Source organism: Embiotoca jacksoni, unplaced genomic scaffold, assembly GCF_022577435.1.
Source record: "Embiotoca jacksoni isolate LCO1_2020_lvr unplaced genomic scaffold, fEmbJac1.0.p SCAF_56, whole genome shotgun sequence".
In the NCBI taxonomy this organism is placed as follows: domain Eukaryota; kingdom Metazoa; phylum Chordata; class Actinopteri; family Embiotocidae; genus Embiotoca; species Embiotoca jacksoni.
The window spans coordinates 33,924-48,887 of record NW_027185410.1 but is presented as its reverse complement, the minus strand read 5'-3'; the positions used below and the strand labels follow the sequence as shown (position 1 = coordinate 48,887).

General features: G+C 39.7%; 1 protein-coding gene across 1 annotated transcript; it reads left to right on the top strand.

The window, feature by feature from the left end:
- Positions 1–13,678: 13,678 nt before the first annotated feature.
- Positions 13,679–14,964, top strand: LOC138212480 (testis-specific serine/threonine-protein kinase 1-like). Its single transcript, XM_069172858.1, has 2 exons — positions 13,679–13,930; positions 14,260–14,964. The coding sequence occupies exons 1-2, from the start codon at positions 13,679–13,681 to the stop codon at positions 14,962–14,964; spliced, it is 957 nt and encodes a 318-aa protein (XP_069028959.1).

Here is a 14,964-nt window from a genome sequence, read left to right as displayed (position 1 = left end):
CTTCTAGTTAAAATAGAGTTTTTCATTCTGTTGGGGGTTTCTTCTGTTGAAAGAGAGTTTTTCCTTCCTTCTGTTGAAGGTATCTTTTTTTGAAAGACAGTTTTTCCTTCTGTTGAAGGTTTCTTCTGTTAAAAGAGAGTTTTTCCTTCCTTCTGTTGAAGGTTTCTTCTGTTAAAAGAGAGTTTTTCCTTCCTTCTGTTGAAGGTTTCTTTTATTAAAAGAGAGTTTTTCCTTCTTTCTATTGGATGTTTCTTCTTTTAAAAAAGACTTTTTACTTCTGTTGGAGGTTTTTCCTGTTGAAAGAGAGTTTTTCCTACTGTTGTGGGTTTCTTCTGTTAAAAGAGAGGGTTGGTTTTTTTTCATTTTTTGGAGGTTTCTTCTAGTTAAAATAGAGTTTTTCATTCTGTTGGGGGTTTCTTCTGTTGAAAGAGAGTTTTTTTCTTCCTTCTGTTGAAGGTATCTTTTTTTGAAAGACAGTTTTTCCTTCTGTTGAGGGTTTCTTCTGTTAAAAGAGAGTTTTTCCTTCCTCCTGTTGGAGGTTTCTTCACATTAAAAGAGAGTTTTTCTTTCCTTCTGTTGGAGGTTTATTCAATATGAAAGAGAGTTTTTCCTTTCTTCTGTTGGAGGTTTCTTCAGTTAAAAGAGAGTTTTTTCCTTCTGTTGAAAGTTTCTTTTGTTAAAAGAGAGTTTTTCCTTCTTTCTATTGGATGTTTCTTCTTTTAAAAGAGACTTTTTACTTCTGTTGGAGGTTTTTTTTTTCTGTTAAGAGAGTTTTTCCGTCTGTTGGAGGTTTCTTCATGTTAAAAGAGAGTTTTTCATTTTGTTGGAGTTTTCTTCACATTAAAAAAAAGGTTTTCCTTCATTCTGTTGGAGGTTTCTTCACCTTAAAAGAGAGTTTTTTTCCTTCCATCTGTTGGAGTTTTCTTCTGTTAAAAGAGAGTTTTTCCTTCCTCATGCTGGAGGTTTCTTTTGTTGAAAGAGAGTTTTTCCTTCCTTCTGTTGGAGGTTTCTTCACGTTAAAACAGAGTTTTTCCTTCTTGCTATTGGATGTTTCTTCTTCTAAAAGAGACTTTTTCCTTCTGTTGGAGGTTTCTTTTGTTGAAAGAGAGTTTTTCCTTCTGTTGGGGGTTTCTTCTGTTAAAAGAGAGTTTTTACTTCTGTTGGAGGTTACGTCACACTGAAAGAGAGTTTTTCCTTCCTTCTGTTGGCGGTTTCTTCTGTTAAAAGAGAGTTTTTACTTCTGTTGGAGGTTATGTCACGTTAAAAAAGAGTTTTTCCTTCTGTTGGAGGTTCCTTCTGTTAAAAGAGAGTTTTTCATTCTGTTGGAGTTTTCTTCACGTGAAAAAAAGTTTTTCCTTCATTCTGTTGCAGGTTTCTACACCTTAAAAGAGAGTTTTTCCTTCCTTCTGTTGGAGTTTTCTTCTGTTAAAAGAGAGTTTTTCCTTCCTCATGTTGGAGGTTTCTTCACGTTAAAAGAGTTTTACCTTCCTTCTGTTGGAGGTTTCTTTTGTTAAAAGAGAGGGGGGGGGGGGTTTCCATTTTTTTGGAGGTTTCTTCACGTTAAAACAGAGTTTTTCCTTCTTTCTATTGGATGTTTCTTCTTCTAAAAGAGACTTTTTACTTCTGATGGAGATTTTTTCTGTTAAGAGAGTTTTTCCGTCTGTTGGAGGTTTTTCCTGTTGAAAGAGAGTTTTTCCTTCGTTCTGTTGAAGGTATCTTTTTTTGAAAGACAGTTTTTCCTTCTGTTGAAGGTTTCTTCTGTTAAAAGAGAGTTTTTCCTTCCTCCTGTTGGAGGTTTCTTCACATTAAAAGAGAGTTTTTCTTTCCTTCTGTTGGAGGTTTATTCAAGTTGAAAGAGAGTTTTTCCTTCCTTCTGTTGGAGGTTTCTTCAGTTAAAAGAGAGTTTTTCCTTCTTTCTATTGGATGTTTCTTCTTTTAAAAGAGACTTTTTACTTCTGTTGGAGGGTTTTTTCTGTTAAGAGAGTTTTTCCGTCTGTTGGAGGTTTCTTCATGTTAAAAGAGAGTTTTTCATTTTGCTGGAGTTTTCTTCACGTTAAAAAAAAGGTTTTCCTTCATTCTGTTGGAGGTTTCTTCACGTTAAAAGAGAGTTTTTCTTTCCTTCTGTTGGAGGTTTCTTCAGTTAAAAGAGAGTTTTTCCTTTCTTCTGTCATAGGTTTCTTCTTTTAAAAGAGAGTTGTTCCTTCTGTTGGGGGATTCTTCAGGTTAAAAGAGAGTTTTTCCTTCCTTTTGTTGGATGTTTCTTCTTTTAAAACAGAGTTTTTCCTTCAGTTGGAGGTTTCTTCTATTAAGAGAGTTTTTCCTTCTGCTGGAGGTTTCTTCTATTAAAAGAGAGTTTTTCCTTTCTTCTGTTGGAGGTTTATTCCCTTTAAAAGAGAGTTTTTCTTTTTTTTTGGAGGTTTCTTCTGTTAAAAGAGAGTTTTTCCTTCCCTCTGTTGAAGGTATCTTTTTTTGAAAGACAGTTTTTCCTTCTGTTGAAGGTTTCTTCTGTTAAAAGAGAGTTTTTCCTTCCTCCTGTTGGAGGTTTCTTCACATTAAAAGAGAGTTTTTCTTTCCTTCTGTTGGAGGTTTATTCAAGTTGAAAGAGAGTTTTTCCTTCCTTCTGTTGGAGGTTTCTTCAGTTAAAAGAGAGTTTTTCCTTCTTTCTATTGGATGTTTCTTCTTTTAAAAGAGACTTTTTACTTCTGTTGGAGGGTTTTTTCTGTTAAGAGAGTTTTTCCGTCTGTTGGAGGTTTCTTCATGTTAAAAGAGAGTTTTTCATTTTGTTGGAGTTTTCTTCACGTTAAAAAAAAGGTTTTCCTTCATTCTGTTGGAGGTTTCTTCACGTTAAAAGAGAGTTTTTCTTTCCTTCTGTTGGAGGTTTCTTCAGTTAAAAGAGAGTTTTTCCTTTCTTCTGTCATAGGTTTCTTCTTTTAAAAGAGAGTTGTTCCTTCTGTTGGGGGATTCTTCAGGTTAAAAGAGAGTTTTTCCTTCCTTTTGTTGAAGGTATCTTTTTTTGAAAGACAGTTTTTCCTTCTGTTGAAGGTTTCTTCTGTTAAAAGAGAGTTTTTCCTTCCTCCTGTTGGAGGTTTCTTCACATTAAAAGAGAGTTTTTCTTTCCTTCTGTTGGAGGTTTATTCAAGTTGAAAGAGAGTTTTTCCTTCCTTCTGTTGGAGGTTTCTTCAGTTAAAAGAGAGTTTTTCCTTCTTTCTATTGGATGTTTCTTCTTTTAAAAGAGACTTTTTACTTCTGTTGGAGGGTTTTTTCTGTTAAGAGAGTTTTTCCGTCTGTTGGAGGTTTCTTCATGTTAAAAGAGAGTTTTTCATTTTGTTGGAGTTTTCTTCACGTTAAAAAAAAGGTTTTCCTTCATTCTGTTGGAGGTTTCTTCACGTTAAAAGAGAGTTTTTCTTTCCTTCTGTTGGAGGTTTCTTCAGTTAAAAGAGAGTTTTTCCTTTCTTCTGTCATAGGTTTCTTCTTTTAAAAGAGAGTTGTTCCTTCTGTTGGGGGATTCTTCAGGTTAAAAGAGAGTTTTTCCTTCCTTTTGTTGGATGTTTCTTCTTTTAAAACAGAGTTTTTCCTTCAGTTGGAGGTTTCTTCTATTAAGAGAGTTTTTCCTTCTGCTGGAGGTTTCTTCTATTAAAAGAGAGTTTTTCCTTTCTTCTGTTGGAGGTTTATTCCCTTTAAAAGAGAGTTTTTCTTTTTTTTTTGGAGGTTTCTTCTGTTAAAAGAGAGTTTTTCCTTCCCTCTGTTGGAGATTTTTCTCCCTTAAAGAGGAGTTTTTCCCTCTTTGCTTAAGTGGGAATTGTTTAATATTTTTGTTCCTCTCTATAACATTGTAATGTTCTGTTGTATGGACTTTAATGTGTTAAGTGCTATGAAATATCCTGTGTTGTGATTTGGCACTATATAAATACAATTAAATTGACTGTTAGCAGGCCAAATGCCTTCCTGCACATCCACTGTGTGGTGATATTAACGGCATGATATGTGCACGTCACTGTTTGATGTGTGTATTTTTTCCCCTTCTACTGAAGCTCTGTGTATCTTCAAGAAAACAGCAAAACAAAACGAACAAAACTATTGGCTGAGGAACATGACTAGCTTTTGCTTCAGAAGAACCACTGCTGCTCGTAGTGTGTAGGTGCCGCAAGGAACGGAGGAGATCAATCAACAGACCACGTCACTTAGTTCGATCTCTCAGCCTGGCTGCTCTTCACAGTTGTAAATAAAACCTTCATAGCTGCAGTCAGGAGGGAAACGACAGCAGAGACAAAGACAGAGGGAGCTTTAAACTGCTGTCTCTGCTCACCTCTCTCTGCTGGTTTTGCCTGATTATCATGAATGCTTTGGTTATTAAATAGTACTTAATTTGTGATTGACAGTTTTGCACCCAGACAGTATCCAGTGTGCTCCATGTAGTGTGGATCTTTTTAAGTGTTGAAGTGTGGAGCAGCACCCTTTCCTATGTTTGGGACTTCCTGATTTACAAATTAAACGCTGGTTAAAGGCCCATGTTTTGTTGATCCACTCCTCTGTTCAGCTGTTAAAGGGCTGTGTCACTTCAATATAAACAACTGACTGTATGTATGTAAAAGAGTTCGTAGCTTCAGGTCTGTAAAATGGTTCTGATCCAGAAGTGTCTTCAGCTGCAATACCAGCGAGTGCCACTAGAGGTCGGCTCCAAAAAGCCTCCGGCTCCATAGACTCCCATTCAACTTCTCTCATCAAATCCAAAGTGAATAAAATGTGTCCATCAGTTATCTCGGTGTTGTTAGCTAAAGTCACTCCTTCTTATTAGTTTTCTGGAGGTCCATCTGAAAATAATCCCTCATTCATTAGAAAAGAAGATTCAAGAAGACCTGTTTTTGGGGGCGTGTCTGTTTGATTGACAGGCCTGTGGTGCAGTCAGGTTACAGCTATCAGTGGGCGGGACGTACTATCGTCAGGTTTCCGATCAGATCGGTCAGATCCACCGCTGGCTCCTCCCCCAGCTCGTCCAAATATGGTCACTTCCTGCTCCAAACCGCTCCGAACTAACAAAGATGGTGACGGACAGAATCTGAACTGGAGGATTCATAACGTTCACAAACCAATGATGACATCACTGATGGTTGATGACATCACTGATGGTTGATGACCTCACTAATGGTTGATGACCTCACTGATGGTTGCTGCTTGATATAAACATGCCATTAATGTGCCACTTGCTCCATTTTGGTCACCAGACTCAATGATTTTCTCCACGGCATCGAGGCGATCAGCATTCTCTGTGAAGGCCACAACTAGTGGAAGACGCTCCCAGTCGACATGAGAGTTGTGGTTCAGAATCTTTAACGCTGAACTGAACAATCTCCTTGAAGCAACTCAACTCTGTGTATGTGTGTGTGTGTGTCTGTTGTACTATTGTGTGTAATTTAGTATTAAATGTCTTGCCTCGCTGTGTGTTTCTTGGCGCTCTGTCACTGTGCATATCTAATTGTGACCTGCCAAGAGAGACTGCAGATGAAAATGAGCTTGAAGCTATCGCTGGTACATTTCATCAAAAAATGACATTTTTGTTTCATATTTATGTTGTCCCTCGTACATAAGATGACTAAAGGATGTTGTTTTGTGCCACAGTGCTTTTTAGACATGTGCATTGAGACTTTCTAACCAACAAATATAAAATACAACAGCATCTGTCATTTTAGAAAATGCCCAATAACGAAATATGTTTGTGATGAATTGAACTCCAGCTGAAGTACCACTCACATACGATATGTATAACCAAAACAATACCCGATCAACATGGGAGACCATTGGTCACCTCCCATTTCCTACTAACAGTCCAACCCAGTGTCACGGCAAAGCGTGAAATAGACATGCCCGTCCACTTCAGCAAAACGTGAGATAGCTACGCTTTGGGCTGCCTAGGCGTGAAAGTTACATGTTTTTTAGGCATGAAACTTACAAATGTAATGTGACGTGGGATCATGTGACCAAGGTTTTTTGAGACCAAGTACAAAGGAAAAAATTTTATGGCATTTATCGTCGATTGACATTCGATGAAGTTCGAATCCAGGAAGTGAAGTTTTTCTTAGAGCTGTTTTTTGTTTCCTAAACGCAACCATGTTTTTTGGGCAAAATTTTTTATTTTCCTGTGAATCACACGGCTCAAAGCATACAGCAGGTTTCATTTCCGTCCACGACAGGAAATCGTGTATAAAGATACACACCTAGACAGCCCAAAGCGTGGCTATCTCGCGTTTTGCTGATCAAAATTGTTTCTTAACATTAAAAAGATGTTCAGGTTATGATCTATGTGACAACCGCAGAAAACAATGAAAAGAAAGTGGGTGAGAACCATCGATTTGTTGACTGTTGCAGGTCCAGTCGACCAGCTGAACCAGACCGTTCACAACATCATATATCATATGCTGCTGTTTTGTCACAGAGACATGAACAAGGTGTCTTATGCACCGTGACGAGGCGGGTCGAAGAAGGTCACGTGACAACGTTCGAAGGGGTGTAAAGTTCACATGAGGGAGGAGGTTGGAGGAAACAAACCCAGGATGTCACACAGGAGAGATGGTTTCAAGGCCGTGATAAACCCGAACCGGAAGCTTTTCCTCACCATGACCACGTTGGTTTTGGTGCCTTGGTGTACAGCACCTTGTTGGAGGGTCACACAACACTCAGAGGTGCACGATGGGGAGTCTGTCAGACAGGATGTAGCCCGTCACATTTTCATTAGTATTAGATATATAACTGTTACAAACCACGAATGTCCGTGAGGACACCAGAGGCCTGGCGTCCTGGAGGTTTTACCATGAAGTGGACACGACTCTTCTGTCCCTCACACACATGCACACACACACACACACACACACACACACACACACACACACACACACACACACACACACACACACACACAAACGCACGCACACACACACACACACTGCAGCCGTGCTCAGTGGGCTGCAAATGCAATGTGAGCGGATGTGAAAGTATCACTGGCATAGTCACACACTTGTGCAGCGAGCAGCTCCGTGGACAGACACCCGGACCAGATGCCGTGCTTGCCCTGGGCTCGGAGGCATCACGGCGAGGGGAGAGAGCCAGTAGGGGAAATAAGCACCTGTCATGTGCCAACTGAAGTGTTAAGTGCACAAATTGTGGAGGCGAGGGTGATGTTTCCGCAGGGGTGACAGCTCTGGGTCTGGGTGCCATGTCAGGGCCTGGCATATCATGCAGAGCCACCCACACCACCCCCCAACTCCCCAACCTCCCGCTCCCCTCAAGCCCCCCGCCCCTCCGCCCTGCCGCTTGCTGAGGGGCACAATGGCAACTACTATTTACTGGATGTCTGCCTCATTTCCTCATATTCATCCTGGCTGGCCTTCACAGGGCCACAGGGGGTGTGTTCCCCCTCTCCTCCCCCCATGTCATTGCTGAGGGGCGGCAGTGGCAAAACAATCTCTGGCAAGCATTTAGATCATTTATTCAAAACGCCGGGTGTCAGCCGCAAACCAAATTGCCCACATTTGTGTGCCGGGGTCCTCTGCTCGCGCCTCTCCCTTCAGGTCGAGCCGTGGAAGGTGCATCGGGCCGGGTGTCAGAGGGCCTCCTCACAAACTAACACTAATGCCACATGAAGGTCTCTCTGTGAACAGTGTGAAAGTGCGAAATGTATGATAAATTGAGCGTGCCAGGGGGGCTTTATGGCTGTGAAGTGCTGTGCTGGTCGCAGGCATTGTTATGACTATGGCTATTTAGGATCATGGGAGTTGACAGTACACTACTGGCAGCCATAGAAACCAGATTTATCTGGGTTTTTTTTGCACCACTGAGCAGCAATCGCAATGTGGGAGTTAAAAAAAACAACAAAGTTTTAGAACATTTCTGAATTAAACAGAACTTCAAGGACACGATAAACACCAGTGACCCAGGCTGATGCTGTTAGCTGAAACACCGATCCAACAAGAAAACAGCACCTTGGAAACACCTTCCTTTTCCCTCCGACCACCTGTTGTCAAGGTGTCAGCCACTGAGATGTTTGACCAAAGGAATATGAGAGTTTATTCAGAGACAAATAGCTGCAGAGATACATGGAGGGCAGACAATCATTTTGGCCTGATGGTTTCCAGATGTTGAAATACATGACATTGGCTCAGCAGTCAGATGAGAAGCATGAGCCAGTGCAGGACAGCATGCTGTGTTTGTCTTTGCCTCTGCTCCCACCTACAGTCCAAACTCAGAGCTGCAACAGACCCACTGTGTTAGTTTGATCTAACATATAGTTACAGTTTAGTAATCGTAAGAACAAATGACACAGACATGTCTTCTTGTTTAGTATTTCTTCATATTACAGATATTAGACATGTCTCAAACACACCATAAACCTTTGTCTCTCTCGTCTCGTTGTTTCTTGCTGCCATCTGCTGGAGCACTTTGTCAAACACAGTATGCTCAACAGCTGCAGTCAAGACGTTCAAAATACAAACAGAGAGCCGAGTTTCTTTAATAAAAACTTTTCACGTTAGTGAAGAAAAATCAAATCACTACCAGGTGTTCTGGAGCTGCTCGTTACTGCCGCTATACAGCGAAAAATTTAAATATTATGGAAAAGGTATTAAAAGCAACAATCCCATTGTGTTGTGAGATATTGAACCGACAGTAGGTAAGAGACCAGACGCTGTCCAGGGTCCTGAAAACACTTTAATGTTTAGTATCTCGCTGTAAGAAAGCTCTCGTGAGAAAATGGATGACAACAGAAACTCCCCCCGTTGAGGACTGAGTTCATGAGATCCATATTTTTATGATGAAGAAACTAACTTTGGTTTTAAGACCTGAACAAGAAAAGTTAGACATCTGTTGGAATTCTTGGATTGATTCTGCATCCTCATCTAGAACAGAAAATGGAACACATGATCCAACATCTTTTAGCGGCTCCTCTGTTCAATGTTCATTCGTGGTTTTTATCGTTCATTTTATCTTTTATTTTTTTATATGTATTATTTTCACATTGTGTACATTTAAGTGATTTTCCTTTATTCTTTTCCCTTTTCATCCTTGTTAAAAAGGGAACATCATTTAAACATGTTTTTCAAGATAATGTTTCAGTTCTGTTCCAAATATAAATGTATATTAAAAAATTAAATTAAATACAAACATAGAAATTATAATGAATTAAAATACTGATGAATAAATCCAAGGATTTCTGCTTGTCCCCCAGGGATTCATCGTGCATTAATGACAACATCACTGATCCAACTCAGAAGGTCTTATTCTGTATTTAAAATTTCCCATTTGGAGAAATATAAATGAAGGTTATTATTTTTTTCCAATTTGGTCTGATATGGATCTCACTAGATGACATTTTTCATGGCCTCAATTTAGTATTTCGTGCGCATTATTTACATTTTTCTTGTCTCTGTGACGACTCCCGGGCTCCGTACCAACATGATGACCTCAGAATACAGACTCTGCAGCCTTGTCAGCTGGTCGACTCTTCAGCCCACTGACCGATCCAAAACTTTTCCTTGTTCAAAATCTAAATCCCTTATACAATCAACATTCACCTTATATGACAAGTTAAAGCAAAAAAGTGATTTCCACTTTTATTACGTATCATTTCAATTCCACTGTCCACAGAAAAAGATGATGATGACATCACGGATGAAGGGGTCCCCTCGGCCGAGGGCATCGTTGCCCGGACACACTCCCTCATTAGTTGAATCATTTCTGAGAGGTCGCGGTGAATGTCATAATAAGTGGAAAAATAAAGTTAGGTTTGTTTGATTAGTATGAACATGTAACGTGTTCATGGCACAATGCAGAAGGATTAAATGTGAAAGTTGGCCAATAGTAGATGGACAATAGTACTATATTTCAGTACAGAGAAATATTGTGTAAACAAGCTAATTCATAGATTAAACATACTGTCTTCTGAAATGTCAACTCCTCCCATCCTCATCTGAACACCTACCACAAAAGGGATCCATGATGTCATCCATATGAGGATCCATGATGTCATCCATGATGTCATCCATATAGGGATCCATGATGTGATCAGTATTATCATGCATCTGCTGCTACAAGAAAGAATGGAATACAAAAAACAAAACAAAAAAAATTATTAGAGTCAAATTAAACAGTGTTTTTACAATACTGTACAGTTACATTTACTTGGCTAAAAGATGTGAATACTTCTTCCACCGCTGTCTGCATTACTACACAAAGTTCAGTCCGCTGCAAGTTTAGCTAGCTACCCGAGTGTCAGCATGTAAGCTACACATTTAACATTAAAACACAAATACAAATTCGACTGTCATGTCGAAAAAACAACTCTTCCATATTCTCCATACTCACTCAGTAGTATGGCTTTTTTTAGCCTCCACCACGTCGTCTCAAACATTTCCCTTTTTAATTCAGACTCTCCTGCCTTCCTCCTCTGCCCACGTCTTCAACAAGAATGAAGAAATTCCTTTTTGAGACGAGTTCTTCTACAAAACTGATCCAAAGACAAGAGTTTAAAAAGTTAAGCATAAGTTACACCTACACACGTCCGGCTGCATGTCACCTGATTAAATTGGTCAGAATGACTAAGAATGAGCGATGTTATATCCACTTTTAGAGTTTTATTAAATAAATATTAGATGGCGAATTGAAACGATATCAGGTGCTCCTAATGTCCAAACCTGCGTTAACGAAGTGAGCTAACGAACGAGGGCCATCGGCAGCTCTGATTGGCTGGAAGTGATCAACAAAACTGCACCTGATTGGTCAGAGACTTGGCGCTATTCTGTTCAAAACATACAACAGACTGTTTTATGAAGTCTATGAATCAAAGTCATCACGGCTTCACAGCGAAAATTGAAGATGTCTGAGATGTGTGATAAAACTGTGCCAATTACCAGGATGTATGTTGATAACCATAGCCCACTTATGAAACATGAGCTACATCACAATTACAACTGGAGCTATTTGTGCACTTGATACAATTTTGATCATTTTAACAGTTGAACATTTTTATAAATATTTAATGTTTGCTGTTCATTAGGTTAGGTTAGGTAGTTACTTTATTAATCCCAGAGGGGACATTTTTTTCGCTACAGCAGCATACAGGAAGCAATAAGATAATAATAGAATAATAGAAAGCAATAAAATATCAGTAAAAATATAAAATATAAAATGCACAGTATATATATCTATATACATTATATACAAACAACCAAGAAACACAGACTACAGTGTTATTGTTGTGTGATGGATTTTGCCAGAGATGAGTTATTGTACAGAGTTATTGCGGTCGGCAGGAATGATCTCCTGTATCAGGAATGATCTCCTGTATCTGGAATGATCTCCTGTATCTGGAATGATCTCCTGTATCTGGAATGATCTCCTGTATCTGGAATGATCTCCTGTATCTGGAATGATCTCCTGTATCACGAATGATCTCCTGTATCAGGAATGATCTCCTGTATCTGGAATGATCTCCTGTATCTGGAATGATCTCATGTATCTGGAATGATCTCCTGTATCAGGAATGATCTCCTGTATCTGGAATGATCTCCTGTATCTGGAATGATCTCCTGTATCTGGAATGATCTCCTGTATCTGGAATGATCTCCTGTATCTGGAATGATCTCCTGTATCTGGAATGATCTCCTGTATCACGAATGATCTCCTGTATCAGGAATGATCTCCTGTATCTGGAATGATCTCCTGTATCTGGAATGATCTCATGTATCTGGAATGATCTCCTGTATCAGGAATGATCTCATGTATCTGGAATGATCTCCTGTATCTGGAATGATCTCCTGTATCTGGAATGATCTCCTGTATCAGGAATGATCTCCTGTATCAAGAATGATCTCCTGTATCTGGAATGATCTCCTGTATCTGGAATGATCTCCTGTATCTGGAATGATCTCCTGTATCAGGAATGATCTCCTGTATCTGGAATGATCTCCTGTATCTGGAATGATCTCCTGTATCTGGAATGATCTCCTGTATCTGGAATGATCTCCTGTATCAGGAATGATCTCCTGTATCAAGAATGATCTCCTGTATCAGGAATGATCTCCTGTATCTGGAATGATCTCCTGTATCTGGAATGATCTCATGTATCTGGAATGATCTCCTGTATCTGGAATGATCTCCTGTATCAGGAATGATCTCATGTATCTGGAATGATCTCCTGTATCTGGAATGATCTCCTGTATCTGGAATGATCTCCTGTATCAGGAATGATCTCCTGTATCAAGAATGATCTCCTGTATCTGGAATGATCTCCTGTATCTGGAATGATCTCCTGTATCTGGAATGATCTCCTGTATCAGGAATGATCTCCTGTATCTGGAATGATCTCCTGTATCTGGAATGATCTCCTGTATCTGGAATGATCTCCTGTATCAATGATCTCCTGTATCAGGAATGATCTCCTGTATCTGTCCTTGTGACAGCAGCTGGAGGAGTCTTTTGGAGAACGTCCTCCTCTGTCCCTGCAGCAGGTGGAGAGGGTGGACAGGATTATCCAATATGGACAATAGTTTGTTCAGCGTCCTCCTCTCCACCACCTTTTCCAGACTATCCAGATTGTGGCCGATGATGGAGCCGGCCTTCTTAACCAGTTTGTTAAGTCTGTTGGTGTCACCAGCTCCAATGCCCCCCCCCCCTCCCCCAGCAGACTACTAGAAGTACAGTTCACTGGCCACAACAGATGGTAGAACATCCTCAACATCTCTCTGCACACATTGAAGGATCGAAGTTTCCTCAAGAAAAAGAGTCGACTCATCCCCTTCTTGTAGACAGCGTTGATGTTGGTCTTCCAGTTCAGTCTGTTGTCATGGAGACACCCTATTGTTAGTTATTATTGTAGTCATGCATTGAAAAACTTTCCAAAAGAAATTTACAGATAGTGGACTGAAATATAAACATGCATGTTCACGCAATATTACAATCAAATGTAACCTCAAATATAGCTAACAAAACATCATGATTTGGAAATATGTATTTTTTTAAATATGCTTTCAGTGCATTATCATAGTCATACATTTTAATACTTTCCAAAAGAAATGTAAAAGTAAGATACTGAAATAAAAGCATGACTAAGTTCACTTTGTATAATTACACTCAAATATAACTTAAAATTAACTAAAACCTCAGATATCAAAATGTGTATTTTTAAAACATGCTTTCAGTGCATTTGTACAATGATCATTTTGAGCATACATTTTAAAATATACAAAAAATATATCACAATTTTAAATAATACATTTATAGTAATTACACTAAAAATATATTGAAAAACAAAGTTCAAATAAATACGCTTTATTAATTACACAAAACTTTCACCTGAATTATATTTGTCTAATAATGTATTTCTAGAAAGTGTACTAATTATTCTAAAGTGTGTTAAAAGTTGTGTTGTGAAAAGCATGATTTTGAGTGTACTTTTTATATATTTGCAGAAAGTACAATTCTTTGCTAGTATATTTGCAGTGGACTGTTGAATATGTCAGTATATTTTAAACACAAAAAGTATATATTTCTTTCACCTGTGATGTAACATAAAGTTCTGCTTCTGGACTGTGATGTCATAATGTTGTGATTCAGAATCAGAACTCACACCAGTCTGAATAGTTCACTGCAAACTGGATTCAGGTTCTGGAGAGGATTCCTCATTAGATCCACGATGGATAAAGTTTTCATGGAGAGACATGGCTGTACCTTTCAGAGCCACCTGGGTGAAGGCGGTTTCGGTAAAGTTGTGAAAGCATATTCCACATACGTGAAGAAATCTGTTGCCGTAAAGATTATTTCCTTTAAAAAAATCACTCTTACTTACAAGGAAAAGTTCCTGCCTCATGAAAGACAGCTCATTAGATCTCTAATACATCCCAACATCATCAGGACGTATGACATCTTTGAATCACGCATGGGCACGGTAAGAACTTCGTCCTTTCTGTTTTAGGGTGAGCACCCAGGCACCGCCAGCTGACACACTCCACGCACTGCGCATATATTTTTTAATTATTTTTATTAATTTATGTTTTTTAACATCCCATCTTGAAAATACCGTGACAACAATAGATCTTATAGTTCTTGCTGCATCTACTCACAAACAATGTGACACAAACACGTTGAACTGAAAACTAGATGGAAGTTTCCATAGCTACAGGGCCAAAGTTTGTATTGCAGGATCAGATTTGATTTGATTCACCTCCATCACACATGATGGTGCCTTTATTTTCCTGAGTGCATTTGTGTTTCTAGGTGTACATGGTGATGGAGCTCTGTGAGAAAGGAGACCTCTCACAGTACATTGCTGTCAGAGGAGCCGTACCGGAAACTTCCAGCTGCAGGCTCTTCAAACAGCTGTGCAGGGGGGTGCAGTATCTCCATGACAGGGACGTGGCCCACAGAGATCTGAAATGTGAAAACCTGCTGCTAGACTTGCATTTCGACCTCAAAGTGTGCGACTTTGGGTTCAGCAAGACGCTCACGTACGAAGCCGGCCAGATGGTGCTGAGTGAAACCTACTGTGGGACTTCATCTTACGCAGCACCGGAGCTTTTGAGAAATTGTCCATACAACCCCAAGGTGTCTGATGTGTGGAGCATGGGTGTGGTGCTCTATATGATGCTCTATGCATCACGACCCTTCAATACCTCCAACAATAGGAGGATGGTGAAAATGCAAATGAAGCACAACATTAACTTCCCAAACGTTCCACCTGTTTCATGTGAGGTGAAGGAGCTGATCCGAAGCATCCTGCACCCTGCTGTGGAGCAGCGGACTACAATCAGCAGCATATTAAAGAGCTCGTGGATTTTGCAGGAAGCCAGTGATGAGGTCTCGACATCAAACGCAGGCTCCAGAGAGACGGGAGCTCCGGACGAAAAGGTCAAAGAGGACGAGCAGCTTTCAGAGAGCAGTTCAGATGCAGAAGAAGGACCATCAGCTGCTGCAAGAAAATAA

What these genes read in the sequence shown, in the direction of transcription:
- LOC138212480 (XM_069172858.1), top strand. Translation starts at nt 13,679, where the DNA reads ATGGATAAAGTTTTCATGGAGAGACATGGCTGTACCTTTCAGAGCCAC. An exon ending in TTGAATCACGCATGGGCACG is followed by an intron (nt 13,931 to 14,259) that starts GTAAGAACTTCG and finishes TTGTGTTTCTAG; the next exon opens with GTGTACATGGTGATGGAGCT.